General features: G+C 39.2%; 1 protein-coding gene across 1 annotated transcript in view; it reads right to left on the bottom strand.

Annotated features, from left to right (window-relative positions):
- The window catches only part of GLIS3 (GLIS family zinc finger 3), a 166,297-nt gene that overhangs the window by 8,845 nt on the left and 129,806 nt on the right, over positions 1-27,646 (bottom strand). Inside the window, exons 6-8 of the mRNA XM_068423775.1 lie at positions 20,258-20,399; positions 9,554-9,716; positions 2,272-2,453 (exon numbers count right to left, since the gene is read on the bottom strand). Coding sequence (XP_068279876.1) covers positions 2,272-2,453; positions 9,554-9,716; positions 20,258-20,399 — 487 coding nt within the window. The remainder of the gene's footprint in view (positions 1-2,271; positions 2,454-9,553; positions 9,717-20,257; positions 20,400-27,646) is intronic.

The following is a 27,646-nucleotide window of genomic DNA, read 5'->3' as shown; positions in this document are numbered from 1 at the left end:
AATCTTTGTATTGCTGCTGGGAAAACATGACCATGAACCCTTAAAACATCTGCTTTTGAGAGGGAGAGTTTAGGCAAGCATTTCAGGCACACAGGACAAAGCTTTCAGTGTAGCCCATAGGAGTGACACAGCTGTGCTTAAGTTGGAGGAAGTACATTCTGACAAAATACCTCTATAGCAAGAACAGGTTACTTAATCTTGGAAAGAACATTTAATACCTAAATGTGGCTATTGTATTGCAATGTATTATATCTTTCAATACTAAAAAAAAAAATTATAGAGTTCAGCTTACATTGTCTTCCTACCAGTTTTAAATGCAGAGATCTTTACAATTGCAACTTTGAGTTGCTATCTATGTGTATATAATTTCTGTCAGCAATGTCTATTTTCAACATAGATTTTCCTAGGACAGGGAGGCAAACACAGTAACGCTAACATGGGACTAAGAAGTAAGGTATAAGTTTAAGGTTCAAGCCCTTGAGGTTATCCATTTTTTTGATCCACTCAGAAGATAGTATTAAGCTCTATCTTAAATTTGGAGGTGTAATGAGGCTTCAGTCTAGATGTGACATTCGCCCAGATGAGGGTGTCTACCAGGCCGCCTTCTTATAGTGGTTTTAATGACCCATGTGTTTTGTCCTTTTAAATCCTCTTTGGACTGTGTGAGGGGAAGATGGGAACACAGTAGCATTGCTCTGCCCTAAAGAGAGGATGCCCAAGCAGATATGGAGCTAGCTGCACCAGCCAGTGCAAGTCCTGTGTGGAGCAGCAACTAATCTGAGGGGATCTGTGAGCCTTAGGGAGGCAGGATTCCTTGGAAACTGTTCAACTTTGGAGCAACTGGTTGTGATCCCAGGTTCTACAATTACTGAAGCTCCCATGACCCTGAGAGGAAGAGGGTGGTAAAGCCATCTATGCACTCAAACACAATTTTTGTTCCAGGCAGGAACACAGACCTTAATGTCTGGACACTTTTCTGGAAGATGAGTTCTTGCCAAATATTCAGCAAAAAAGGGAACTGAGTAAAATGTATTGTACTGTGGAAATAGGAAGGCTAACCTGATCACTTCATGCCCCATATGCTAGGAATTTATTGGACCTGCTCCGGCATGTCTTTGCATATGTCATATAACAATGAACAGTACATTAATAAATTTCATCCTGTACTCTGTTGGCTCTAGATTATTAGTGAAATCAGAGAACAGAGACAGCCAACAATAACTATTTACATCCATTGGTAAATTTCATGGTCTTCTAGTACTAATCAGTGCTATACAGGATTACCAGTTCCTGGAAGAAAAGCACCTGGCTCAGATCCCGCTCACGTGTGGTCTAGTATGTTAACAGAAAGAAAAAGGGGCTGGCACCTTCCTTTCTCCCCTTCTCACTCATGAACTCTGAGAGATGCTTCAGTGTCCTGTCTCATCCCTTTGCCTAGAAAGACTGCTTCTGTCAGTGGAAGAAAATAAAAGAAGCCTTGGTTTTCTCAAGTTATGTTTCCTATGATATCTACTGTGATAATTCTCAGGAAGCCTGATCAAAAAGCAGAAACCCAAGGCCTATCAAAGTCCAGTGTGCTCTGTACCTTGTGTATGTAAATATGGCAAACCATATATTTAAACAGTTGAGAGGATACAGCATTACTGCTGTCAACCCATTTCTGAAATGTTAAGGTAATTACCATTCAGACTCCATACCAGCTAGAGAAAAAAAAAACCAAAACAGAACAACCCAACATTGTTTTCAGCTGCTGTTAATTTTCTTCTTCGCTACAGAAGTTTATACTTGACTGAACAAAGAGGGAGAGAGAAGTCTTGTAGAAGCTGTTTACACAGCGCAAGTGGGAACACAGCTGTAACAGACTTGTATGCTAATAAAAGAAGAGGTCTCCATTGCTCCACAAGTGCAAGGGAGAAAAATATTCCGCCTCTTGAAAACCTGGTAACACTTTATGTGTAAAGTCAGGAGGGATCAGAAGCATAACATTAGAAAATTAAAAGCAGAGGCCATCACAGAATTATTTGCAGTTCTATTTCAATAAAAGCTTTGAAAATCAGTCTGAAGAGAAACCCATAACTCCATAGTAAGATAAATAACAATCAGCTAAGCTAAGAATTTTAAGGAAGTCTGAAGGCAGGGTCCTGAAGGCTACTTCCCTGAGTCTTTTAAAAGGAAACGTGCCTTAAAAATACCAGCACCAGCCCCTGAAGCACTTAATTCGAAGCCAAGCAGCAGTGACAAACATCAGTGATGAAGATTCTCCCTTCTTACCTTGGATATGGAGGCTATTTGGTTGACAAGAAGGGTTTGATGCTGGCTCGTATGTCTTTAGAGGCATTCCTGAAGACTGTTGAAGGTGGGGAGGTTGTGGAATCCGTCTCTGCACCATGGGATGTGAAACTGAAATTCTCTGGGGGCTGATGTGGTGAGGAGAAGGAGATGAAGCAACAAACCTAGGAGTTCAGAAACACAAAATTGTAAAATCCCCAATAGATAAGGCTAAAGATTGTTTCTACTTTATTTAGATCACTATAATGTTTATCAGTTTGCATAGATACAGAAGAACAGTGTGCAGCCCAGATACAGAGAAGGTGTATTTTCAAATGGTGACATATCATTAGATTTGACGACTGGGAAATGAAAAGGCTGAATTCCACCCTTATCATGGAAAACTCCTTTTAACTTCTGTGGGTGGGTTTAAGTCTTAATGAGAGGAGACACCTCATGGGGGACCTGATTTCTGAGGCATCACCAGCTGTCTCATTGTAAGGCTTTGTATCAATTGTATCTGTCAAAAAATAGCTGTCCTTCCTCACTGGAAGTGAGCAGTCAGTTCTGGTCATTGCACACTGAGGAGTTAGATATTAGGTTCAGGTACAGGTTTAGGTTTCAAGTTCTAGAAATCTTTGTATGTTACATCCAGCTATTTGAAAATAAAGAATCTGAAGTCAATATAATGATATAAAGGCAAGTGTTAAATCGTTTACAGTTGGGCAAAGTCTGACCACATTAAAATGTTGATCTGGACTCAAAGTATAAACTTACAAGCTTGCTAGAGGAAGAGAACCATTCAGACCAAACCTGGTGGTGCAGCTGCCAAGGAGGTTCATCACTTCATTGATATGTTTTGCACAGCTTTGTCACTACTGGCACTACAAGGATACACACTACTTTGAGGATTTTACATGAGGGTTTTAGAGACTGTGTAAATTTAACTTTTTTCTACATTTCCTTAAAATTGCATACCTCAAAGTACATTACAAATAGGTGCTACAGTCATTTTTGCAGATGGAAAGCTGAGGTTATAAGAGTGCCCAATGACCAAATTATCCACTAGACCAATGGGATCTGATTAGTAAATGAAAGCTCTGCCTGGGCTCAGGCGCACTTTCTTATCCATGAGAGGCCAACAAAAAAGACCCAGGATATTTCTGCAAGAGGGTGAGTGAAAACTGATGTGGTATTCCTGTCACAGATCAGCCTCCCTCGCCACTCCTAAAAGCAAGCTGCAAGTCTGTGCCAAGCAAGAGCACCCACCTACCCTTCTCTGTTGTGGGTGTGCTCAGTAGCTGCTGCTAGGAGGGACTGGTACTTGCAGTTAACACAGTCTTCCAGGATCCTAAAGCGTAGATCTGGTCCCTGTTCTCCTGAGAGTGGACCTCCGTTTACTAGATGACTTTTTTTTAACCTAGCAATAAAGAATATTTTTCCTGTGGAAGTGTAAGGAAGCTGTAATCTCACCCTGAATACAACAGAAGGTGCAACTGCAGTAGTAGCACTACAGAACACCTCTGGATAGGGTCATTGTGCAGGTTATTACTGCATTTAAATCCAAGACACCTGAGATCTTTTATGCTGCAGCTCAGAATCAGTTTCTGCCACACATTATCTGTGTGATTTTGACTTAATTGGAAACCTATTTTCTGCATTTCTAGTAGACCCATAATGTACATTTGGAGTACAGCAAGTGTCAAGATGAACTTTGGATGATTTACTGCCTATTCAGTTTTCTCTGAGAATCACACTTTTAGGCATATTAGAGTGGTTAGGGTTTAGAAGGTTTTTGTGTTGATTTGATATTAACTTCATAAACACATACATTGCTTCAGATATGCTATATAGATGGAGGAAATAAAGATGTCACTACTGAGTCATTGAGTCTTTAATGCGCCAAATTTCATTGTTCCAGCTAACTGATGCAGTGTAGTCTTAAAGACATACTAGGGAGGAAGAGAAAAAAGTATGCCTGTGTTTCACAATAATACTAGAGAATATTTTCTTTAAAAAAGAGAAATCAATAGCTGTATTGTGATAAAAATATCAGAGGTTTTTAAAAAGTGCTACAGCTGCCTGGTTATATGCCCTGAGTAAGGACCTGAGTTAGCGTTTTGTAGCACTCACATAGAAAGACTGTTATTTGCTGCCAGAGATTAAAAGCAATGCACAGACAGCCTTTTATTACTACTATTATTTTAAAAATAATGGGATATCATTCTCTGTGTTTTCAAAATAATTTGTGAAAAATTAGTCTCTGAGAAATGGTTTTAACCAGCAACCAACAGGGAAAAATTCCCTTTCAAAACTCAAAGTGAAAAGCACAGTTTTACTGATTTCACATTTGATTTAACATCCAAAAAACCCTCCCAATACTAATGCACTACTTTGTATAGCCAGACAGGACTCCTTTTTAGTAGACTTTAATGGTCTTTATAATGATTTATGAATCACTTCATGAATTCCTGGCTTACTCATATGGGTGACTGTAGTTATCTACTTTTACTTTCCTTCTGCCTTACAAAAGAGAAACTTGGACTTGTGTCAGTCCTGATTTGTCCCTGAACAAATCACAGTGTGTTGCTGGGGGAACTGCAAATTGAATTTTGTCCCTGAAACAATCAGGACCAGCTTGTAACCACTGCCATCAAGAATTGTGGCCAAGCCCTGGATCCGACGCAATCAGGAACCAGATAGCTTTGCAGAAAGGTGCCCTTCCCTATGCCTGCTGGGCACAAAATCAGAGCAGGAACATTTCTGGAGCCATCAAGTAGCCTCTCCCTTTCCAATAGCAGTAAGGAAAAAGTGTCCTGCTGGGGAATGACTAGATTGGAAGAAAGCAAGATGATAGAGTACAAAGTTACCAAAGCTTACCTGTTTTGATGAGATTAGTTAAAATGGCACACATATAGGGGTTTTGTTAGTGACCAGTACTGGTCATACTACACGGAAGAAAGATTTTACTCTAGCATTTGTTGACTGGAACATTTGTTGAATGTGTGGAAAAGGAAGGGAAGAGGAAAGCTAGTAGTAATAGTATATTTATATGGTATAAATAGTGTATTTATATAGTATTTATAACTATCCATATAGTTTATTTTAGCATGGTTGGCCACCTGTAAATGAATCTCTGGTGTGGTGGGGAAACCACCTTTTATGTCTCCATAACAAGGATATATACAAGGTGTTCCTTCACCCAGAATCTCAAGTGCTTTGAGACTCCTTGACCAAAGAACTGGCTGTGCTGAATCGTCTGGGCATCAAAGGGCTGAAGGGCTTATTTTTGTAGGTAGAGGAAATACAGAGAACTGGGTGCTAGAGAAACCATTTTGTTAAACTTCCCACCAAGCAGAACTGCCATTGCAATCCAAGACAGTGGAGACAGGTATTATAACTGTGATACCAAGTTGTCAGTGTTCGAGCTGACTGGAATCAAGGAAAGCAAGAAGAGAATTACCATCCAATGCTCTGTCTGACCTGTGGCTTTTGATGATGCCTCCCTTTTTCCACAGGAATTTGAAAGACTTATGACCTCAGAATTATCTTGCCCGCAGTTCTCTTAGGCTGGCAGTCTTTCATTTGATTTCACACTCCCAGCCTCAGGAGGCTCACAGGAGTACATGACTGGCGCAGCAATATTGGACATTGTGCTTATACAGAACTCATTCAGTGGGCTTCTCCCACTTTCACTGCTTGATGTCTCCAAGAGCTGTCACCTGCATCCACTTCACAGAGCTCTCTGTAGCTAAGTAGCCAGCTCCCCTTCCTAAGGGGAGAAGGGAGAGCAGGAAATTTGGTCCAATACCGCAGCCAGCACACTGATGACAAGAAAAATTCCAGGTCTCTCATGGATTACAGTCCCATCTTAAAAGGAAACCCCTTTGACTCTTCTTGCTTCACTTACCCACCTTCTGAAACAGAATAGCAACTCCAAGCTGCAACAACTGTCTGAGTTTTCCTTGCCTTTTTTTTTTTTCAGGAGTTTAGGAAAAGGGCAACAGAAACAACACAAAGCAGCATCCCAAATCTTTCTACTCTTCTGTCCTCCTCCTTCAATGCTTGAAACCTCACCCTGCAGAAGCGAGGAGCGCAGGAAGGATGGGAAGAATGGAAGACTGGCATTTTGGGGCAGAATTGGGGAATGATTCATTGCAAAACGAAAGTGAGAACCACTATGGCAAAGGAAAGCTGGAGTTACATATCTTTTTTCGTGAGGAAATCTGGGAGTGGTTAATCTAATTGCTATATATGTATACACATGTGTATGTACATACATATGGTGGAAAGAAGAAGTAACATCAAGAGTTCACATTTCAAAGTGCAGACAAAAATTGTGTCCAGGAATTGAAAAAATCTATAATTTGGCAGTCAATCACATTGATTTGATGTCTGAGATATAATTTCTGAACTATTGTTTTTAGCACTAATTGTACAATGAATTCCTCCTCATACTTCTGGCTTTCCTCTCTCTCTCAAATTCTCCCTCCTGTGTGGCCATATTCATATGATATCAGAAAGCACACTTCAAATATGTGTATACAGATTAATTTGAACCACCAGAAAATCAATGTAAAGGCAAACTTACTTCGTGTGTGTGAAGACAAACTTACTCTGGCCCTTTTTTGTAGTCAGAGAGAAGCAACTTTGTCAAATATCTGAGAGCTGCTAACCTATTCTAGGAAACTGCACTTAAGACTCTGGACTGCCTTTTAGTAAATATGTCGATTACACCAAACATGTCAGACATGACCAATTTTTCTTTTTGTTAGAAAAAACACTTTACAAGAACCCAAATACCAAATAACCATTTGGACTATGGGACAAAAGCTCTGTCAGTTTCGTATCTCTAGGGGGTTAGTATATTTCTGTTTCCCTGTTTGTATCATTTCAGAGTTGTAGAACTCTGCTAAATCTAGCAAAAGATCATTACTTCATATTACATCAAATTCTGTGTTTCACTTTTCCCAGCTAGTACTTTGCTGTCATGCTTCTGGGACATACCACTAGATCTGGTTCACAGGAAGGTGAAAAATCACTTGGAACACCAAGTCCAAACGAAAAATTCTGTTCTGGTTTCACATCGGTTAACCAGCTACTTCTTGCACAAAAGCAAGCCTTGAAAAGCAAAATGCATACATTGAGTAATTCAATAAATAAATAAATAAATAAATTCAAGGATTTGGCAGCATCAATTCTGGGGCACTGAGCTGCAGGTTAACTATGCCATATGAAACCAAAATTTTTTATCTGGGTTTTCATTGGATTATTTTTTCAGCTTCCTTGAATGCCCACATCTTCTTTTATTATAAAAATGAGTGAAAAGGAAGCCGAGTACATATTTCCTTTCATATATATGCTTTTGGGTACCATTTTTTACCTTCGTTGAACAGTTGCGATGTTTCATATTAGGGGAGCACTGAAAGTTAGTACCAAAGAGCTAGAACAAACAAAATGTAAATCTGCATTTTTATTATGCATGTTCTCTCCTTTGATAAATGAAGTTGCTTCTTGAATCCAAACTCCTCTCTGACTTGCACTCTGTGTACACTGAGTTTTGTACACAGAATGAAAGCAGTGTAAGATGTGTCCCATGTTTGGTTCAGTTTCTCACATTAATAAGGCTTAATCAAGTCCACACTCTCCCTCCCATCACCTAGGTGGACATAGACACAAAAGAAGCCCTCCAGTTATTTCTCTACCCCCTGGTACATGGAGATGTAGGAAAAGTGCTTATTTCCTTCTGCTTCTCTTGCTCACAAACCTGAGTCTTCTGTCCAAAATGGAAGGGGCACATGACTGGCCTCCAGAGTCTCCATAGCAGCCAGGTCAGCTTGGATCGGCGTCAGTCCAACAAACACAGGCTATGCTGGCAGCAAGTGCTGGTCAGCCAGTCCTAGCTCTGGAATGACCCCAGGCATACACAGCACATCAGGAATGGCACAGCATGGGGGGGGAACAAATATCCTGCTTGCACCCCTAAATCCTGCAGTCTCTCAAGGATAAGATTGGGATAAACAGGGTGATTCACACCTTTCAAAGACACTATCTCTATCACTTTGTATACTGAAGTGTTGGTTTGTTCAGTTCACATTTTCACAGCTATCATCACACCCATGAAGTGGTGTAAATGACAGCCTACTCACAGGGCCCCTAGGTGAGTGGACTGTATTAGATTCAAGATGTAGATTCTACATTAGTTTTTCTTTTAAATGTTTGCCTTAATTTCTGCTATATATTCTGTTACCAAACCAACACTGCTTTAATATTTTTTTTCTTTTCTGAATTTAAATTGCTGTTTGTCACACTACCTAAATGAAGATACTTGCACCTCTTTTTTTAATCTGAAGTAGCTCCATATATGGGAATCAGCACTTCCAGCCTTTATAAGAGAGTGTATACAGTTAACGTATGAGAAAGGAGTGTATCATTCTAGCTTTTTATTATTGTTATTCTGTAGAGTACTGTAGTATTCTGAGCTCTGTAATGCATTCAAGGACTTAATGAGTTAAGTCATACTCTAAATGTGTCTGCTATGGTCCTACACCAGTAATTGCCTCAGAAATTGGCTAATGAGAAGGTCACTGACTTTTATGATGAAATTTATACCTGTAATAACTATTGATCTGTCCCTACTTGTCACCCTGTGCTCTGGCACTTGTTGGATATGGATGTTGGACAGTTCACACACGGGAGAGAAAACTATACTGGGAAGGAAAAGCCTCTGGTCAGGCAAGAGAGCATGGGCAGCCCCAGAGTTTGCACAGAAGGCCAGAGCCAGGGCAAGGGAAAAAGGTCAGGACCGTGTGGCCACAAGCGGGGAGGAAGGATTGAATCACTAGGTGAGCTCCAGTGATCATGAAATAGCAAGTTTCATCTCAGACTGGTGTACAAAAAGCTCAACAACTTCCAGTGGTTCCAGAACTGGCTGAATTCACACATGAATCTCAGGACCCCCATTCTGTAAGGTATGGCTGGGCTCCTCTGAAGTTTAGTGTCCCAGCCAGTATGACTTTCCTAGCTTGGGGCACTGGTGGAGATCAAGAGGGGATTGGAGGAAGTTCCTGAAATGAAGACGGATGGAAAGCCCCCCTGCACAGGCTGGGATATGAGTCTCTTTCACCTCTCCTTCTCCTGGTAAACCTATACCCAGAGCAATTGTTACCCCAGGGCTGCCAACAGCAACCTTCTGACACTGACAATTCAGTTTCCATCCATCTGGGCAGCTATGAAGGCAGTCCTGCCCCAGGCTCAGTTTGGGAAACGCAGAGGCTGGTCTTACCTCTCTGAGTACGCAGCTGAGAGAAGAGGTAACTGGGGGGGAGGATGGAGAGGGCTACCCTGTACGTTATGTCCTGGGGAGGGGTGGCTGCTGGGGTGGGACAAGGACACCGCCCCAGCTGCTGTTCCACTTCGACTTGTCTGTGTGCTGGGGAACACGGCCACTGAAACAAAAAGGAGAGAAATAACCCTCATCAGGCAAGTGATAGCATTGATAATCGACCAAATACTAACAGGTAACACCTCCCCTAAAGCTGCAGTGCCAATTCTTAGCAACTAACTGTTTTTTCTCAAGTGTTGTTTTCTGTCCGAAGGCAAGGGAAAAAAACACATAAAAAACCCCTAAATAATCTTTGCTGCTCCCAAATGATACTTTCATAAAACCACGCATGACATAGCTGTGCTCCTTGTCTTGGGAATTTTGTCTGAATAAGGCTGCAAATCTTCTACAGCTTTATGTTGTAGAAGAGATGGCAATTACTTCCTAAGATATATATTTTTTAAAGCTAGCGAACAGAAAGCACAGTTTTGTAAAGAGTGAAATACTTCCTACATTTTCCCCTCAGCTGCAAAAATCTCAAATTTCTTGAAGAGGTCAACCCAAACTCAAATATTGCTATTGTTTCCCCCAGAGTCCTCAGTAGTGCATACAAAAATTTTAAACTAGCATTAACAGTTTCATAATTTTCTATGAAGTTGCTCTTGTATACATTCCGAATAAGGAAAGGTGCTGGATGATTAAACAAAAAGCAATACGGGACTCCCTCTGAATGTCCTAATTAGTTGACCCCAAATCCTGTAATCTAATTTTCAGAAGGTAAGACATTGATTACCATACCCCTCTGAAAATCCTGTTACTCCATTATTTTTACTGACATGTGTCAGGTAGCTTATGGTGATGTTGAATGGCAGCCAAATACATGCTCTTAAATATTTTATGAGCCCTGAGAATGAATTAGATAGGCTGTCTACAACATGAAAATGATCTCTTACTGTTTAGTTGTCATATCTTCCAGTATCTTTATAAAAAAGTATTGTTTAGGCCTAGTTTACAGAATAAAATTCTACCCATAAAAATTACAATATGTTGGTGAATATGTTGGAGCTAATGATTCAAATTTATTGATAAAATCCTAGAATTTAAGCCATTTCCCCAAAGGGCATTCTCAACTGGTAAAAGATCTTCCTAGGCTAAAATACCTGCATGGGTGCTAAAGTCCTAGTAGAACAAACACTACTTTAGGAGTTACCCCACCATAGATCCATCTTCAAGAAAATTCTTTCAGAGGTCACAATTTTGAATGTTGCTAACCAAGATCAAAAGGGTGAAAAGTGCACTTCATCTCCCAAGTCCTCAGCCTATTTCTTTAAAGTCTCTATTCATCCTTGCAAGACAGCCTTTGTGACACACTAGATATTCACCAGGCTAAGGCAGAGTTAAGGAAAGGCTCAGGAGTTGAATTATGCTGTAGCTTCATTAAAGAGCAGCACTGGACATCTTTCAGCTGGTAGAGATGACAGACAGTGCAAGATGACAGATAGGAAACATTTTTGTGAATAAAAACATCTAATATAGATACTGCAGAGGTAATGTCAAAGTTTAGGGAAAGCTGGCATGCCATGAGCCACACTGGTGGGCAAAGCTGGAGAAGTGGAGGCTGACCTACCACATGGCCAGGAGGACCAACAAAAACGCCTGTGGCTGCTCTTGGCACTAGCCTCTAGTGTTTGCTAGTTCTTATATGGACCAGAGCCTCCTAATCACAGCCCAAGTGACAACAGACATCTGATAGTAGAAGGCATCCCAAACCTTAAGAGAGGCACAGAGGATGCAGATCCCACAGGGAGATGAGACATCACTTAAGCCAGCAGAGTAACTCACTAAGAAAGGGCTGAGGAAGAACCCCTCCTAAGACAGGGGAAGGTAGCTTTTGTTGTTTTTTCACTTTGGTCATGCACCCCAAAAATCTCTCTCCACACCCATCTCTCAGAGTAGCATCAAGACAATGAAGAGGGGGAAACAAAGGAATGACCTTTTGAATTTATTATTTTATGCTTACATGTAGTACAGAAGAAAATGCTGAAAAACAACCAAATGCACATTCTGGCAGAATAAGCAGAGAGAATACTTAACAAATCAGTAAATTGCAAAGGAAAACCCTGATTATCTAAATAAAACTAGAGACTATTTAAACTATTCCTTGGAAAAATAGGGTAACTTGCATTTTTCCATGAGAAAAACATTAAAATGTGTAAGAAAATACAATGTCTTAGTTTCCCAGTACTGTGATCTTTGAGTTTAAAACAAATTTCTGCAAGGCTGTGGTTGATCAGGAGTAAAAAGGCTGGACTGTGACTGGGTTTCCAGCATAAGGTAGTAAGAGTTGCTCTTCCCTGTCATAGCTGTTCTGTGCCACAACCATGATAAGGATTTCAGGCAAGTATTTTCTAAGTTATGCTTGCACATTTCTAGCTGGTCCAGGCTGCAGTGGTAGCACAGGTTCCCACAGCACTGCCCAAGATCTGGTGACTCTGTCCCTGGGAAAAGGTTATCTGCAGCCAGGCATGGTCAACCATGTGTTCTTTCCCCAAACTAGAACAACCTAAAGCCCACTGCAATATTCACCATCACAGCAGCATCTGCTACTGTAGTACCTTTTGGCTAGATTTCCCAGCAATTTCTCTGTACTTTCTTCCTGTTTCTGATGAAGAGACAGTACACAGTGTAAAGTAAGAGCTATGGCAGGGCCTAGAGGGGCATGTAGGATATTTAAGGAAGAAAAAGCATACATATTAGCTGCAAAAGCATATTCCTGTACACAGAGTATGTTAAATGATCTCAGCATGACAGATGAGCATACCTGGGCTCTGACGGTGCCTTGTAATGAAGCCTCCAAGAGCAGCACCACAAATGATGGTGTGGGAGACCATATAACACCCGTAGGCAGCACAACACATCTTTTGTCAGTGCAGCTCCTTGCTCCATAGACGTACTGTGCTGATAAAAGCACTTCCGTGGGCACTCAATGAAATGAAATCGCACTGCTGGCAGCTGCTTCCCAGTGGAAATACTACTATTAGAACTTCCTAGTGTAGGTGTAGACATGGCATTGGTCCAAGCTACTACCTGAATCTTGTAAATACCAGTTGAAGGGAAACATTGTCAGCCATTGGCAGTCTACAGATTTACAGCAGTCAACAAATACTGTCAGTGACAGGTCATTTCCCTAGTAGAGCTAGTCTTAAGAGACTGACAGAAAACTTTGAACACTATTTAAGAAACTGCGAGATAACTTGACCACTTTTTCTTGGGAGCTGTGTGTGTGGCAAGCTTTTCTAGTGGTTGAGCTGTTAAATGTGAGTTGCCTGCTCAAAGTGCTGGCAGGAAATATCTACAGAAAGGAGTATCTTTTCAGTGCCTGATCCCATTAGACATGTGATTTGAATTGTATGAAACTGAACAAATGTTCATGACAACCAGCATGCTCACTGACTTCAATATACCACCAGGTAAGTCCACACAGAAAGATGTAGAATCAATATAAGCATTACTTAACAAACAGGCTTCCTACAATAAGGCTTTTCTCTCTAGCAATACAAGATAAACTAACGCAGTTAGACTAATTTTTAAAAGTTTCAGATATTATGTAAAAAAAACCCCAAAACAAAAAAAAAAACAAAACAAAGATTTGTTGATGCTGTTCATCTGTATCCCTTAAAAAGCCTGAGCTACATCATGATTTACAAGATGGAAATAACCTGTTAGTCCTGAGTGTGAAGCTTGGATTGGATTACACCCACAAAGTTTCAGCCACAGAGAGGGAGGAGCCATGTTTTAACTCCTGGAGTCTCATCACAAATCAATTTATCAATACATAAGAGTTTTCCATGAGAATACCTCTGCAAAGGCTTCTCTACGAGAAGCTAAATTCACACGCATTCTCACAACGCATAGGAACAAATTAGGTGGTTGGAAGATAAAAAGATGATTCTGAATAAGGTTCTTTTAAAAAAAAGACAGAAAAGTAGCATTAAAAAAGTTATAGAATCCAAAGCCTAAAAAAAAATCTTTTTTTAAATGGAGCCAGAAACCTGTAATTTCATGAAACGTTTTTTAAATGCTGAAGAATCACCATCCCCTTTGCAAATTACCAACAATGGTATCATTTACTACCTTGGATTTATTACCGTCAAATCAGCACACTGTCAGTCTATTTCTGCCCCCAAAATACCTCTCCTCTTACCACTGCCAGCATGAATTTGGAGTAGGGCTGAGAATTCTTTCCATATAGAATAAGACAGTATGAAGGTTTCACTTTGTAGCTCAGTCAATTAAAATTACCTACAGACATCTGCAAGAGTGTTTTTTTTAATTACTATATTTAATCTTCCATTTCTATAAGGAATATTTATGCAGTCCTTGTGAATGAGCGATTTACTAGTGTACAGAAGGAAAAATCTGAAATGCTTTTTGCACCTGGGAGCATCACCTCCATATATTCTCCCCTCTCACCTACCCTAGGGTGCCCATACTTCCCTACAGGATTTTGTGGCAAGGAATATATGGGCATGTGCTGTGTTGAGCCATTAAGTGGTAAGCCTGGCAAGTGTAAAACATGCTCCCTGTGTTGCCTTGATCCTACCCAGCTCATCTGTAAATCTGAAGACTCCAGTGTGCAAGGAACTGAAGAAGCCATCATGCATTAAGAAGTAGAGCAGAAGTCAAAATCACATTATGAAGATAATAAGCCTGTCTCCAAAGGAGGTCTGTCGCATGGACCATCTGCATTGATGGTCTCTGTATCCTTCTTCAGCTGTTCTGCAGGCAGATCAGAGATCCTGGAGGCATTCAAGTACTGGAGGCACCTAGAAAGCTGGAGACTTTACAAAGTCAACCCACTCAAGATATTTGGACAGAAGAAGAAAACAAGTCTTGGAAAGCACTTTGTACAGTAATCCAGTCTTGTTATGGGAGACCTGTTCGATCAATCTCTGCCTCTTGAGATCCCTTACCTCAAATATTTATAGACTTCTAAATGCTTAGAACACAGACTGGTTTTGTGGTAAAGATCTTCCGCATGTAAAAACTGTCCTAAGACACCACACCATCTACTAAGAATCTTTTCCCCTACTCCACAGCTCAGAAAATACGAGAGGAAAATTAAGAAAATCATTGAGGAATTACCAGCTGAGTCAGAACAAAAACATCAGAGTTAGTTTATAGGTAATTATAGGCCTCTGATAAAAATGGTAAAATGGTGCTTGCTAAAAGCCTCCCAACAGCCACCCAAGATATTCCCAACGTAGCCTATAATATAAATAAGAAAAGGTGTGTGTTTCTAATTTTTGAACATTCTTTGATCTCTTCTCTGAGCTGGACATGATAAACATTTTCTAGTCTTGTTGCTGGATACTTGCAATGATGGGCGGCTGGACTGATTACTAGTTGAGAAAGATGGACATCCTGGAAACTCCTGCAGTTTCTGAGATTAAGAAATAATTAAATCCCTGAAGCAATAAAGTGGGGTCTTGATTGGCATTTAAAGTTGTTCCTGTCATGGCATCTTTACATCACATTCCTGCCTTTCAAGACAGATTCTTCTCTTTCAGTGGATCGCAGTTTCTGAAGTTCTGTCTCATCATGAAGAAAGGAACTATAAATGGTGCAGTTGCCTTGTTGATTACAATGTTTGTACCAATTCATCAGTAAGTGTTCTCTTTTACACAGTGTGCACCCAACCATTACACCAATTTTTGGAGAACCACTAAGCTGTGTCAAAATAGAAATTACAAACTCAAGAAGTAAAAGTGGTGAATAAAAAGACAAGTCTGAAGGGAAGTAAAACTATCCTCAAAATACGTAAGATAACAATATTAACACTTTTCAGAGCCCTGTAATGTGTGTATGATCCTACCTGGTAATACATCACATTTAGCAGGGGTTCTGGATATGTATGCCGTACTTAAATTCAGCCAAAAAGGCATCAACAGAGATCCTCTTAGTTGTTCGTTACCCTATATCGCCTCCTCTTTTGCATCCATCCCTATGCATCAAATACAACTCTGTTTTTCACTGCAATGGCCATTCATATCTCAGTTCTTCCTTCTCATTCTTTTTTCCTTTCGGTAATGAGCCATAACTACTTCCCAAGGCTGTCAGCTTTAACAAACAGACTGCTTTTCCCTCAGACATCTCCCACACTGCCCATGGTGCCTAATGGTTAGGGAGCTCACTTACTGGGACAGTTGCTCTAATAAAAGTCTTTCATTTTTCCTGTATGAGTTCTCTATCCTCTACCTGCCTGTTGTATCTACCTACTGCCCTAACATTATTTTAGATATAAACACCTTTGGGAATGAATTCCTTCTTATTATATGTGTAGAGCACCTAGCTCAGTACTATTTTATTGTGAAAAAAAACCTCACACAAGGAAAAGTGTTACTTAAGTAAAGCACATCTTAAGTCATAGGCATAAAAGTAGTTAGGCCACAGTTTCACAGTACTGACGCGTAAGACATTATATAAAATACACTTAGAATTGCAAAACCGTCTGTAACTTTCCTGATGCAATTCTTAATTTCCAACTTACAAAGAAAATCATGCACTTGACAAGCTTCAGTAAAATCGTTCGCTTGCTCTGGAGCAGAGCAGAGTGTGATATTCAGTAACTATTTATAAATGAATGAAACATTCTGGTTTATTCTTAAATATGAAATGGTCAAGTTTTAATCAAACAGCCCAGTAAAAATAATTTTTTTTTGTATTGCATTACTTATGATTCTTTCAGCTTTAGGAATTCTAGATTGCACTATACAACGTAAGTTGATATGATTTCATAGTAGAAAAAACATCATTCATGTGTTCTTATTATGAATGAATTGCTCACATCTTCATTCTATGAACAGAATAAGCCCAAAAGCCTATGTATTTTTAAAAATTAAAGCCTAGATGCTACCAAAAATTTCACATTTTGGTAGAAACAGACTTTGAATTTCTGTTTCACAAAACATCACTATGCTTAGACCTAGAGGAGTATGTATGCTTGCTTAACTTCAGACCTGGAAATGTAACTTTGTGTTAGTTTTAAACAAAGGATCTGTCATGTTACCTCCCTGTATTAATAAGATTATACTCAGTTCAGATTTCTTTTATAAAGTCACAAAGGCCACAAGATAAGAAAAACATTTATGCAGTCTTAACTTTAAGTAATAGATAAGTAATCAAACAGATTATTGTTGTATTTCATTTAAATATATCTGCATTTGCAGATTCTGTACTTTAACAGTACAGAGAAATGGTGATCATTACAGGCACTGTTGTACTTCAGTAAGTGGAAATGGACTAACATCTAAATGTCTACTTTTGTCATCTCTTACATATTTCTAATAGTTTGCTTTCAAACTTTTATTCTGTAGATCACTTAGGACAGGATAAAACTTACCTTTGCTTTAAATGTGCATAAATGATAAGAAAAGTAATCTTCAAATGAAAAAAGTTTGATTTAATGGCATTGGAAGAACACAAATCTGTTCTATTTCTACTTGAAAAGTAGCACAGACGCATTTCAGCTAATATGCTGTCTCTAACAGTTCCCAGTAAAAGTTACATATTTTATAGTTCAGAAAAGTATCAAAGTTTTTCTTTATTTTTAGAAAAAAATGTTGTTTTCAGAGAAGTTTGAAGGGTAGCTTCTCTAAGGCAGGACACTTCAGCTTTCTTATGTTTTGCTTTTCTCTCCTTGGGGCATGAATAATTTTCATGTTGCCATTTCTACAAAATAATTCCCTCCCTGTTGGAGTTATCTCACTTATTCACATAGTGTATTCTTATGTAGCAGCCCTGATGAGTAGGTAACGAAAAAAATCATTTCATCTGGACCAGGTGGTTGTCAAAATGTAGCGAAATGGATTCATCTATACCAGACATAATACCCTCAGTTAATTGACGTGAAACAACACACATGAATAAAACTACAAGAAATTTGCCAAGTTATAGATAGCTGTGAACACATGTAAGGAAAAGCCGTTTATTACTTAAAGAGAAATTAATGCTGATAAAAGTATGTTAATACTACAAAAATTGCTGCACAATAGGAAGCAGTGCCAAGTAAGTAAAAAACAAAACAAATTATTATGTCAAAGAATGTCCAGAGTTAGTAGTGCTGTAAACCCCAAGTATTGAAAGATAAGATATGAATGAGATTACAAAAAGTAATGCCACAGTCTCAGAAGCTGTCTACAGGACATCATGACTGCAGACAATTGACAGCTAAGGGCTGGCTGGAGGCAATATCTTTACTCGGCTTAGGATCCTTACAAGTCATAGGGCAGCAGTTTGTTCAAGCTGCTGTCAGCCTAGGTTTGGATTGACCCAGTACCTGGAGTTTAACACTTAATCATAGTCTGGAAGCTAGACTGGTAAAAGAGCTGAGTGCTCAACAGATTCCAGTGGAAATCTGCTGTGAGAACGTCCTCAATTTCTGAAAACCTCATCTCAGCTCATCTGACACACTGTTCCCACCTAGATTCCATTCTATCTAGGGACTTGAAAAGAAAAGGAAAACCTGAGTCTTTTATTCTCTCTCTGTTTTGTGCATTACACCAGTTAATGCCAGGAAAGGATTTTTTAAATCTCAACATTTCTCACCATCCAACTCCCTCTCGAAGTACAATATAAAATAAGCCACTGTAACCAACACTATGTGGCTAGAGGTTCCCTGGCCAAAATCAGATCTTTGAAATTTCCTTTAGCTTTCAATTAATAGATCATAGAATCATAGAATTGTTTTGGTTGGAAAGGACCTTTAAGGTCATCAAGTCCAACTGTAAAAGTAACACTGCCAAAGCCACCACTAAACCATGTGCCTAGGCACCACATCTACTCATCTTTTAAATACCTCCAGGGATGGTGACTCAACCACTTCCCTGGGCAGCCTCTTCCAATGCTTCACAACCCTTTTGGTGAAGAAATTTTTCCTGATATCCAAACTAAACCTCCCCTGGTACAACTTGAGGCTGTTTCCTCTCATCCTATCACTTGCTAGCTGGGAGAAGAGACCAACACCCACCTCACTACAACCTCCTTTCAGGCAGTTGCAGAGAGCAATAAGATTTCCCCTCAGCCTCCTTTTCTCCAGGTTGAACAACCCCAGTTCCTCAGCCACTCCTCATAAGACTTGTTCTCCAGATCCTTCACCAGCTTCGTTGCCCTTCTTTGGACTCACTCCAGCACCTCAATGTCTTTCTTGTAGAGAGAGCGGCCCAAAACTGAACACAGTATTTGAGGTGCGGCCTCACCAGTGCCAAGTACAGAGGGATGATGACTTCCCTAGTCCTGCTGTCCACACTATTTCTGACACAAGCCAGGATGCTGTTGGCCTTCTTGGCCACCTGGGCACTCTGCTGGCTCATATTCGAATAGCCAGCTATCGATCAACACGCCCAGGTCCTTTTCCACCAGGCAACTTTCCAACCACTCTTCCCCAAGCCTGTAGGGTTGCATGGGGTTGTTGTGACCCAAGTGCAGGACCCAACACTTAGCCTTGTTGAACCTCATACAACTGGCCTCTGCCCATCGATCCAGCCTGTCCAGGTCCCTCTGCAGAACCATTCTACCCTCAAACAGATCAACACTCCTGCCCAACTTGGTGTCGTCTGTGAACTTACTGAGGGTGCACTCAATCCACTCTTCCAGATCATTGATAAAGGTATTAAACAGAACTGGCCCCACTACTGAGCCCTGGGCAACAGCACTTGTGACCGGCTGCCAACTGGATTTAACTCCATTCACCACAACTCTTTGGGCCCGGCCATCCAGCCAGTTTTTCACACTCAGACTAAGGTATTTAAAAGTTAACAGCATAGAAGTAATACCAACTATTTTATAAATTAGGATACCGTCAATCACAGCTTTACATTTCCTGAATTTTGTCATATAAACCTACATCATTACCAACTAGTGTGTAGCTCACAACAGCCTTGACTAAAACATATCACAGAATTGATAGGTTTACAAGCCTCTCAGTAAACTAAAACCACTTATTGAAGTGCCCACTTCATATAATGTCATTTTCAGCACTGCACATAACATTTAGCCAATTCTTTCACTGCCTACATCTGGTTCTCAATTAGAAGTTGAACTGCTAAAAGATTTAATGCATTTTTCCTGAAAGTTAAAAACAGATGTCTTTACAGCTACTAAAATACTGCATTAAAAATGTTAACATGCTGCCCACTGTTGTTTTGAGCTTTGAGATGTATTATCACTCATAACTTATCAGATGTTTCAAATTTAGCTGAAATGTGAACAATTGTACATTTAGCCAGGTATGACAGAGTTAGGTACTTTAATATGAAAATCTCATACTTAACTGAAACAATAAAACAGGATTATCACATTTACAGCATAAACATGTTTATTGGCATATTTATAGTCATAATATGAGAACTCATAACGCAGCATTTAAATTCATTAATGTAGATCTATTTGAAAACGATCTTTTCATGGATAAAATACAATTTGTCCTGCCTCCCTTCAAAAAAGGTGTAAAAATCTGTTCAGAATCTCTCTTTGTATATTACTTTGCAGATTCTATCCTTCTCATGTGGTAGATACGGATTTCAGAGTACACCCTACTCTGCAAACTCATCCCTAATCTTAAGTGAGCAATAATATAGCAGGCTGTTCATCTGTCTTTTTCTATACCTGGGTAAATATTGTGAGCCGGCCCTGGGGAGCATCCCATGGTATTATCTGCAGCATCATGTGGTGACGGGGCTGGCTGGAGGGCCTGGATCGCAAGGCAGTCATTCAGGATGTCCTGGCCAAGCTCTGAGCTCGATCGCAACTGAAACACAAGAGAAAAAAAAGAAGAAACAACTACAACATGGACAAAAAAAGGAAATTACAAAAATCCTTAAGACAATGAAAAGTTATAATGAAGACATGATGAGGGGTTAGAGAAAGAAATGAAGCACAAGCAGAATTCTTTTATTTTAAATCATGGTTAATATCCTTGCATTATAGCAGACATTTTTCAAATTTGAGGAAGGAAACTCTTCCAGATGCTTAATAAGACTGTACTCAGGACAAGGGCTACTTATACAGATAGGGCCTTGGACAGATGGACTTACGTGTGTTCTCTTGCCCTACACTACAAAAGAGAGGAGAGTGTCCCGATTCATGGATAATGGAGATTTATCAGATGTCTGACATCTCTTGTATCAGCAGAGGGATACTATAAAAAACCCAAATATTTTCCTGCTAGTTTAGAGCCCTGAACTGACTCACTGAAGGACCAGAAGAGCAAAGGTGCTAGTGGCAGTGGAAACAAGGGACTGGAAGCAAGCAGCCAGGAGTGGTATCATTCAAGATGGTCAGGATGGAAGTGGTATCACTTTATATGGGCCAAAGTTGTCTGGAGACCACATTGTTAAAGTAACTAGGACTGCATTTGTTTCACATAATGGCTGAACTCATCTGAAAGAGAGTGCTCGCCACTGCCACTAGTCCCACCTGCATGCATGGCCGCATGAGCCATCGACAGCAAGTCTGTTTATCTGGCTGATCCAGCAGAAAATTCACTCTGCAAACAATTAATAAACAGATTCATAAGAAGAGTTTTCTTTTTGATGAAATTGGATGAACAGTCTCACCCTGAGGCTACAATACAATACAATAAAAAAATACAATTAGAAAAAAAATCCCAAATCCAAAATAACGAAAAGGGAGAAAGACTACTGCAGCACCATGACACAAGGCTGTCCTAGCCGTAATGCAAAACTGCCCCCTGAGGTTTCTGGCAGATGGATGCTGCTGGGACTAATGCCTGCCCCAACCCCATGCCTGATGTTACTGTCACATATAACAAAAATTTGCCTGTTCCTTACAGCTGTCTCAGCTCACAGGCTGGTGTATTCATTCAAAAGCATGAAAAAGGAGGGTCTGTGCTTATATGCATGTGGGCCACTGCAGTGGCTGAGATGTAGATAAATAGCCTGTCCTGTCACCCATGCTGATGAATAGACAGTTCATGCAGCACAACGGACAGAAACCTGACCTAGTGCAGTACGATTTGCTGCACTCATGCATAAGAGTCCCAATAAGCAAATGTCACAGATGCAACTGAGGCTTCTCCTCTCTGTTTGCTGCCATGAAAGGTGAGCAGGTAACAGTACCCAGAACATAACCTAGCACCTCTAACAAACTCCTAAGGGGAGAAGGAGCAACAACAAGACAAATTTCTGTCCATCCTATACTCAGAAATGAAGAAAAATGAGTAAGAGGGAATGATTCTGAATGCAACTGTAGAAAGACCAATTACTGGGCCACAAGATGCTTATAATCATTCAAATGACTTCTGATGATATGCATTAGTATAAAACCGTTGCAAGTCAGTGGAGAGTTGGTCTTACATATCATAAGCACCTGAGGTATCGTGACTGTAATAAGGTATTATGCAGCCTATGATATCTATGCACACACTGTGCATGCTGTAGATTATTCCTTCTCTTAAAAAGTTAGTGAGTCATTATTAAGCCTGAAGGTACACTACCTTTGTGAGGTATATTTGTTATTCTAGAACTTGTTCTTCTAGAATTGTACAGAGAGAAGGAATTGGGGGGGGGGGGGCGGGGCAAGGAGGGAAGAAGAAAATAAGGGAGAAATCCTCTGACAAATGCTTTTAATTTATTATCCATATTTACAATCTGTTAAAAGTCCAAATGTTTCTTCCAGTGTAGCTTGTATGGTTATCTGCTATTGTCCACTAATTATTCTGTTTTTACTACTATCACTAATAACGTGGTTTTTTCATGAACTTAAGTGCATGTGAAATTAAATGCCAGATACATCCAGATTCAAATTCTTATCAGTTAAATTATTAATGAGCATTATGTGACTCTATATTTCTATGGAATCTAATATGAAAATAAATCTGAAAAAAAGCTGACTTCTATAAGACAATCAGGATTCTATCACACAGAGTACAAATTGACCGAGGTCGCCTATGCAAAGTTGTTTGTTTGCACAATTTTTTTTTTTGTGAGTAAGAACCATCAATTTTCTATGATCAGATAGCACTCATATGGATGAAGGAGTGAGCAGAACAAAAAAATGAGAGCTAAGTATTTACACATCAGTTACACGTATTAAATAACAGCAGCCTATTTTACACATTTTTCTATTTTGCACTGTTCAGGAATTTTGTTTTGCATTTGCAAATCCTTTGATACTGAGAAAAAACCTATCATGACAACCTGCGCTGACATAAATTTTCTGGCTTGCCCAACAGTCAATGCTTATAAAAACAAACAAAACCCAGGACCACCAACAGAAAACCCAAACCAGTGAAACAGAAAACCCAAACCAGTGAAACAATCACTGGGAGATAGCTGTGATCTGATTTCTGAAGATAGTTCTAAATCCATCCACTGGTTATTATTGCTTCATATTTACAACTACAAGGGCTAGAAATACAGATTTTATAAACTTACATACACACACACATACATGTATTGTATATTATAATACATAATTTTAGAACGGCAATATATGTATTTAACATAGATATAATGAAATATCCTGAGCAAGAGGTGGGTATTACACTGATATCTGCAACTGCAGACACACACTGCTAATTCAAATTGCCACTAAAAATACTACCATAGGCCTTCTATAAACTCTCACCAGATAATAGGTGCTGGAAATAACTTTACTCTCCTTTACTGCAGGGTCTGTATGCGAGTTGCTCTTTAAGAGTAATTACTTTTGCACCATCAGAAAGGGTAGGGAGCAAAGCGTAGAGGACCTCTTCTCTACTCTGCTGCTTAGCAGAGCAGGACTAGAAATGGGTAAGCTTGGTTTAGCAGCCATTAAATCACAGCTGCTTCCCAAACAAGACAGAACTTCTGGAAAACTCCATTCCTCACCATTACTGTTTTCTCTTGAGAGAGACAGTAACCATGCTTTGGTTGCTGGGTCCTCCTTCCTTTGCCATCTAAAGCTCATACTCTGTGCAATGTTTTTCCAGATCTTTCCTCTGTATGAATCAGCCTGTACCACTAACAGGGCTGGCATAGGTTGTGGCCTTTTTGAAACAAAACAGTCTGCAAAAACCAGACTCTGGTTCCAATACAGCTGATCAAGGCATTGTCTTTTACTGTAAAGACATTCCGAGTAAAAAACCACTCTATCTCAGTCAGATATATTTGCATATTTTATAGAAAACTTCTAATAAAAAGTTTTAACTGAAACCAATGTTTTGCATTTTATCAAAAGCAGAGAAATCTGAGTAATGATTTTTCTTTAGTATGTGAAGAAACACAGAACAGTCAATGAAAAGACAGATGATCTTAAAAACAAGCAAATAAACCACCTATTCATTGCATCCATAAAATTTTATCTTCAGTTAAAAAAACCTATAAAGGAAAAATAATAATTGACCAGATCTAACTGCTGTTGTCTGTTTCTTGCTTTGCTCTAAAGACAATGCATTTCTTTTCCAGCCTAGACTGTAGACTTACCAACTAGCTGTAGAAGACAGTTGACACTCTCTTTGACTTCTGTATAAATCAGACCCCAGCACAAATCTCCTAGTATCCTGGCTGCAATACCTTGCTTGCCTCATGATCACTCAGCTGAGCACCAGTGCAATCACACTGGGACTGAAAACTTGCCAATCTGTTTTTGAGAACTATAAGGTTAGAAAGTTGCTGAATGATGAATTCAGCAACTCACAATTTTGCCACGCTGAGTACAAACATTTTCTGTGGGCTGTAATGTAGCCTAAATTTATGGCTGACCAAGGTGCAAGTTAACAATCAACTGCAGAGCTCACTTAAAACTTCCCTGTATGAAATATATGCTCTAAATAATAATTTTCAATTTTAATAGCTTAGTTGTGTGGTAGACTTGTGAAGTTTTGTATTTGGAAATCTGAGACATTCCCATTATCACAATGTGGCAGTTTTTTCTAATACACAAAGCAAATCACTCTCAGTCATGATTTACAATTGTTTTACTTCTGTGACAATCTAATATTTATCAGCTTTCAGAACAATGGATGGAAAACCTACTCCTGTACATTTTAGATATGATTAAATAATTACCCAAGATTAAATGATACAAGCAGAAGTAATTAGAAGGGAATAAGATTCTACATTATTCAATTTTCAATTTCATTATATTTGAGTCCAAAAGCAGAGATGTGCTGTTGATTGGATGTATGACATAATTCCAGAGAAAATGTCTCCTTAAAAGAAAAGATAATTTGTTTCATATATCTCTAACCAATGTGTGTTTTATCTGAGATCTGCATGTTTTTGTGCAACCTGGCTACTTTCTTCAGCATTATTTCTGTTAAATAGAAATCAGACACCATCAAGCAAAATGTAAGAAATGTGTGTTTATGAATATACTTAGAAGAGAAGTAGTTTAGGATTTCTCAAACATTATTAGTTTGTTTCCAAACCACATAAAATAGAATCTCAGTAACTTCAAAACTTGCCTATATGTACTCAGATTAACTCTGGTAATTCTTCAGCAAAGTCTGGACTCCTCCAGTTATTCAAACATGCCAGTTATGTCATCAAATCACAGCATTTTAGATCTTGCTTTCATGAAAGCAGGCTTAATGGACTGTATTATGCTGTGCACCTAGTAGAGTATGTCCTTATGTAAGGGAAACATTGGTTGTAGTCTATCTAATTTTGATGCAGGTTAGATCTGTGTCTACCATGTCTAAAAACAGCAAAAAAACCCCCTAAATACTGCTTTATTTCATTGAGAGAAACTGTTTCACACTAAGTGTAATAGCTTTATAAATGTGTTTTTGTTTTCATTATAAAGCTAATGAGGTCTTTCTGTTATTCACGTAGTTTGTGTACTAAGTTCAATAAGTGCTATTTGTCAAGTAGAGAATAAACCAATAGTCTTCCACTCATTTTTATTATCTGTAAGTTAAGTTGGCATTGGGAGAGGGAAGCATGACCTGTCTACACAGAGCTACATGTTGTACTAGTTTTTCTGAAGGAGTAGCCAGAATTTAATATGTGCTTGTACAGTTAGAGTAAAATTATGTCCTGTTAGCATCATGACATTGACAGTACACAATGTGACCACTAGAAATTTACAAGTTCAACATGAAGCCATGCTATATGACAGTGTTTACCCATATTATAGGTTTGCTTGCTAGATCATCCCTTCACTCACACAGATCAGCTTCAAGGTCCAGCGCTCTCTTGCATAGAAAGTACTAAACCTTTTTGACAACAGACAATAAAAGTTTATGCTTGCTAAGTGTTTTAATTCTTGCCCCTGGAGGCTACAGACATCTTGGGGCAAAGCAGCAATGCAGACAGAAGGGATTCCTCAATAACCTTTGTTTCCAGTGAGTCATCTGGGCGGGATTTTTAGAGAGCCATAGCATTCATTATTCTGCTAATTGTCCAACACAGCTTTCAGATATCTGTGCACATTATTTTGATCTGCTCTTACATTCTGTTTCAATTAAATGTTTGGCCAGGAAAACAGAATAAAAATCAAGTTAAACTGGCCTATCTGCACAGTACAGATGTTAGGTTCCATACAAGAAATATTACTTTTTCTCCTCTCAAAAGTTTTACTACAAACATTTGAGTTCAAATACAAAAATGGCTTCCATCTTTGTGACCTAGCATAAATCAGGAAAGCATACTAAAAATGTTTTTCAGCCTACTGCATTAAAAATCAAAAGGACCTGGAACCTACACAATCAGCTAACTTTGGCAACTTTCAAGAAGAAATTCTGATTTTGAAGCAATATTACAAAAGGTGAACACTGTTACATTAAGATTGATGACACCGAAATGAATTTTACCTTTATTATATATAGAACAGAGAGTCTTCTTTTGATTGGTATTATTCTAATATGAGGAACAGTTTGGGTTGTCTCCTCATTAAAATTATATAGAACACCAAGAACACCATTTTAAGGGGAAAAATTCCAGCAGGGACAGATCTGAAAGGAAACTTTGAATAAAAAAATTAAACTGAGAATCTTATTTTAAGGAAGGGAAATACAGTTTGAGCAAGATATATTGTGAGTGGTCATGAAATAAACAAAAAATCTTATTTGGTCATAGTTTTGTTGAAAATTGATTATTATTTTGCTCTATATTTGGAAGTAATGTGTTTTAACACAGAAGGCTCCTAAGGATGCTCCTTGTTGTGACATCCACTGTCTTGGAGAAGACCACATTTTCACAAATTTTGCTTTTGTTTGTTTCCCACTCTAGTCATAGAACTGGAAAGCACACACACAGATGCATGCGCACACATGCACGCACACACGTTTCCCCTCTCCCTGCCCCATATCAGATTGTATCAAATTTGAAAACGTGCAACTATTTTATAAAAAACGCTACCCACATTATACCTATGACCCTTCCTATTTCATCCACTTTTTCTTGCAGCTTTAAGAGGCTTGTACCTGGTTTTTGTGTGAACAGTAATCTAAGAGCTGAGCTGTGCCATTCAAAAAGCAGGAAAAAATCACTCTTTTGTGCCAGACTGATTTGCAGATATAGCTAGTATATGATATCACTAAACATCAGCTTTTCCAAGTAAATGCAGCCTGAGAAAGAAACCACTTGTACTGCAGAATGACTTGCCTTCCCTTTCTGAAAATACATCTGTGTGGCAAATTTTCACTTTGTGAGTGGAAAAATGTGGAAAATAAACAGGTACTCATCCACCTGGTGCTTCATTTGCCATAAACATATTTTTCTCCCTGTCACAGGTTAACAAAAATTGTCGTGAAAATCCGTAGATAAAAACAGTAATTGTTAGTACACAGAAACAAAGATTTTCAGATTTTCACATTCTTTTTTTAAACTCTGCAGCATCGTTTATAGAATCATAGAATCATAGAATGTCCTGAGTTGGAAGGGACCCACAAGGATCATTGAGTCCAACTCCTGTCCCAGCATAGGACAACCGAGAATTCACACCATGTGTCTGAGGGCATTGTCCAAATGCTTCTTGAATGCTGTCAGGCCTGGCACCATGACTGCTTCCCTGGGGAGCTGGTTTCAGTGCTCCACCACTCTCTGGGTG

This window comes from Nyctibius grandis, chromosome Z (genome assembly GCF_013368605.1).
Source record: "Nyctibius grandis isolate bNycGra1 chromosome Z, bNycGra1.pri, whole genome shotgun sequence".
NCBI classification, from domain to species: domain Eukaryota; kingdom Metazoa; phylum Chordata; class Aves; order Nyctibiiformes; family Nyctibiidae; genus Nyctibius; species Nyctibius grandis.
Note: the sequence above shows the minus strand (reverse complement) of the source record. Positions and strands in the feature narration are given on the sequence as shown.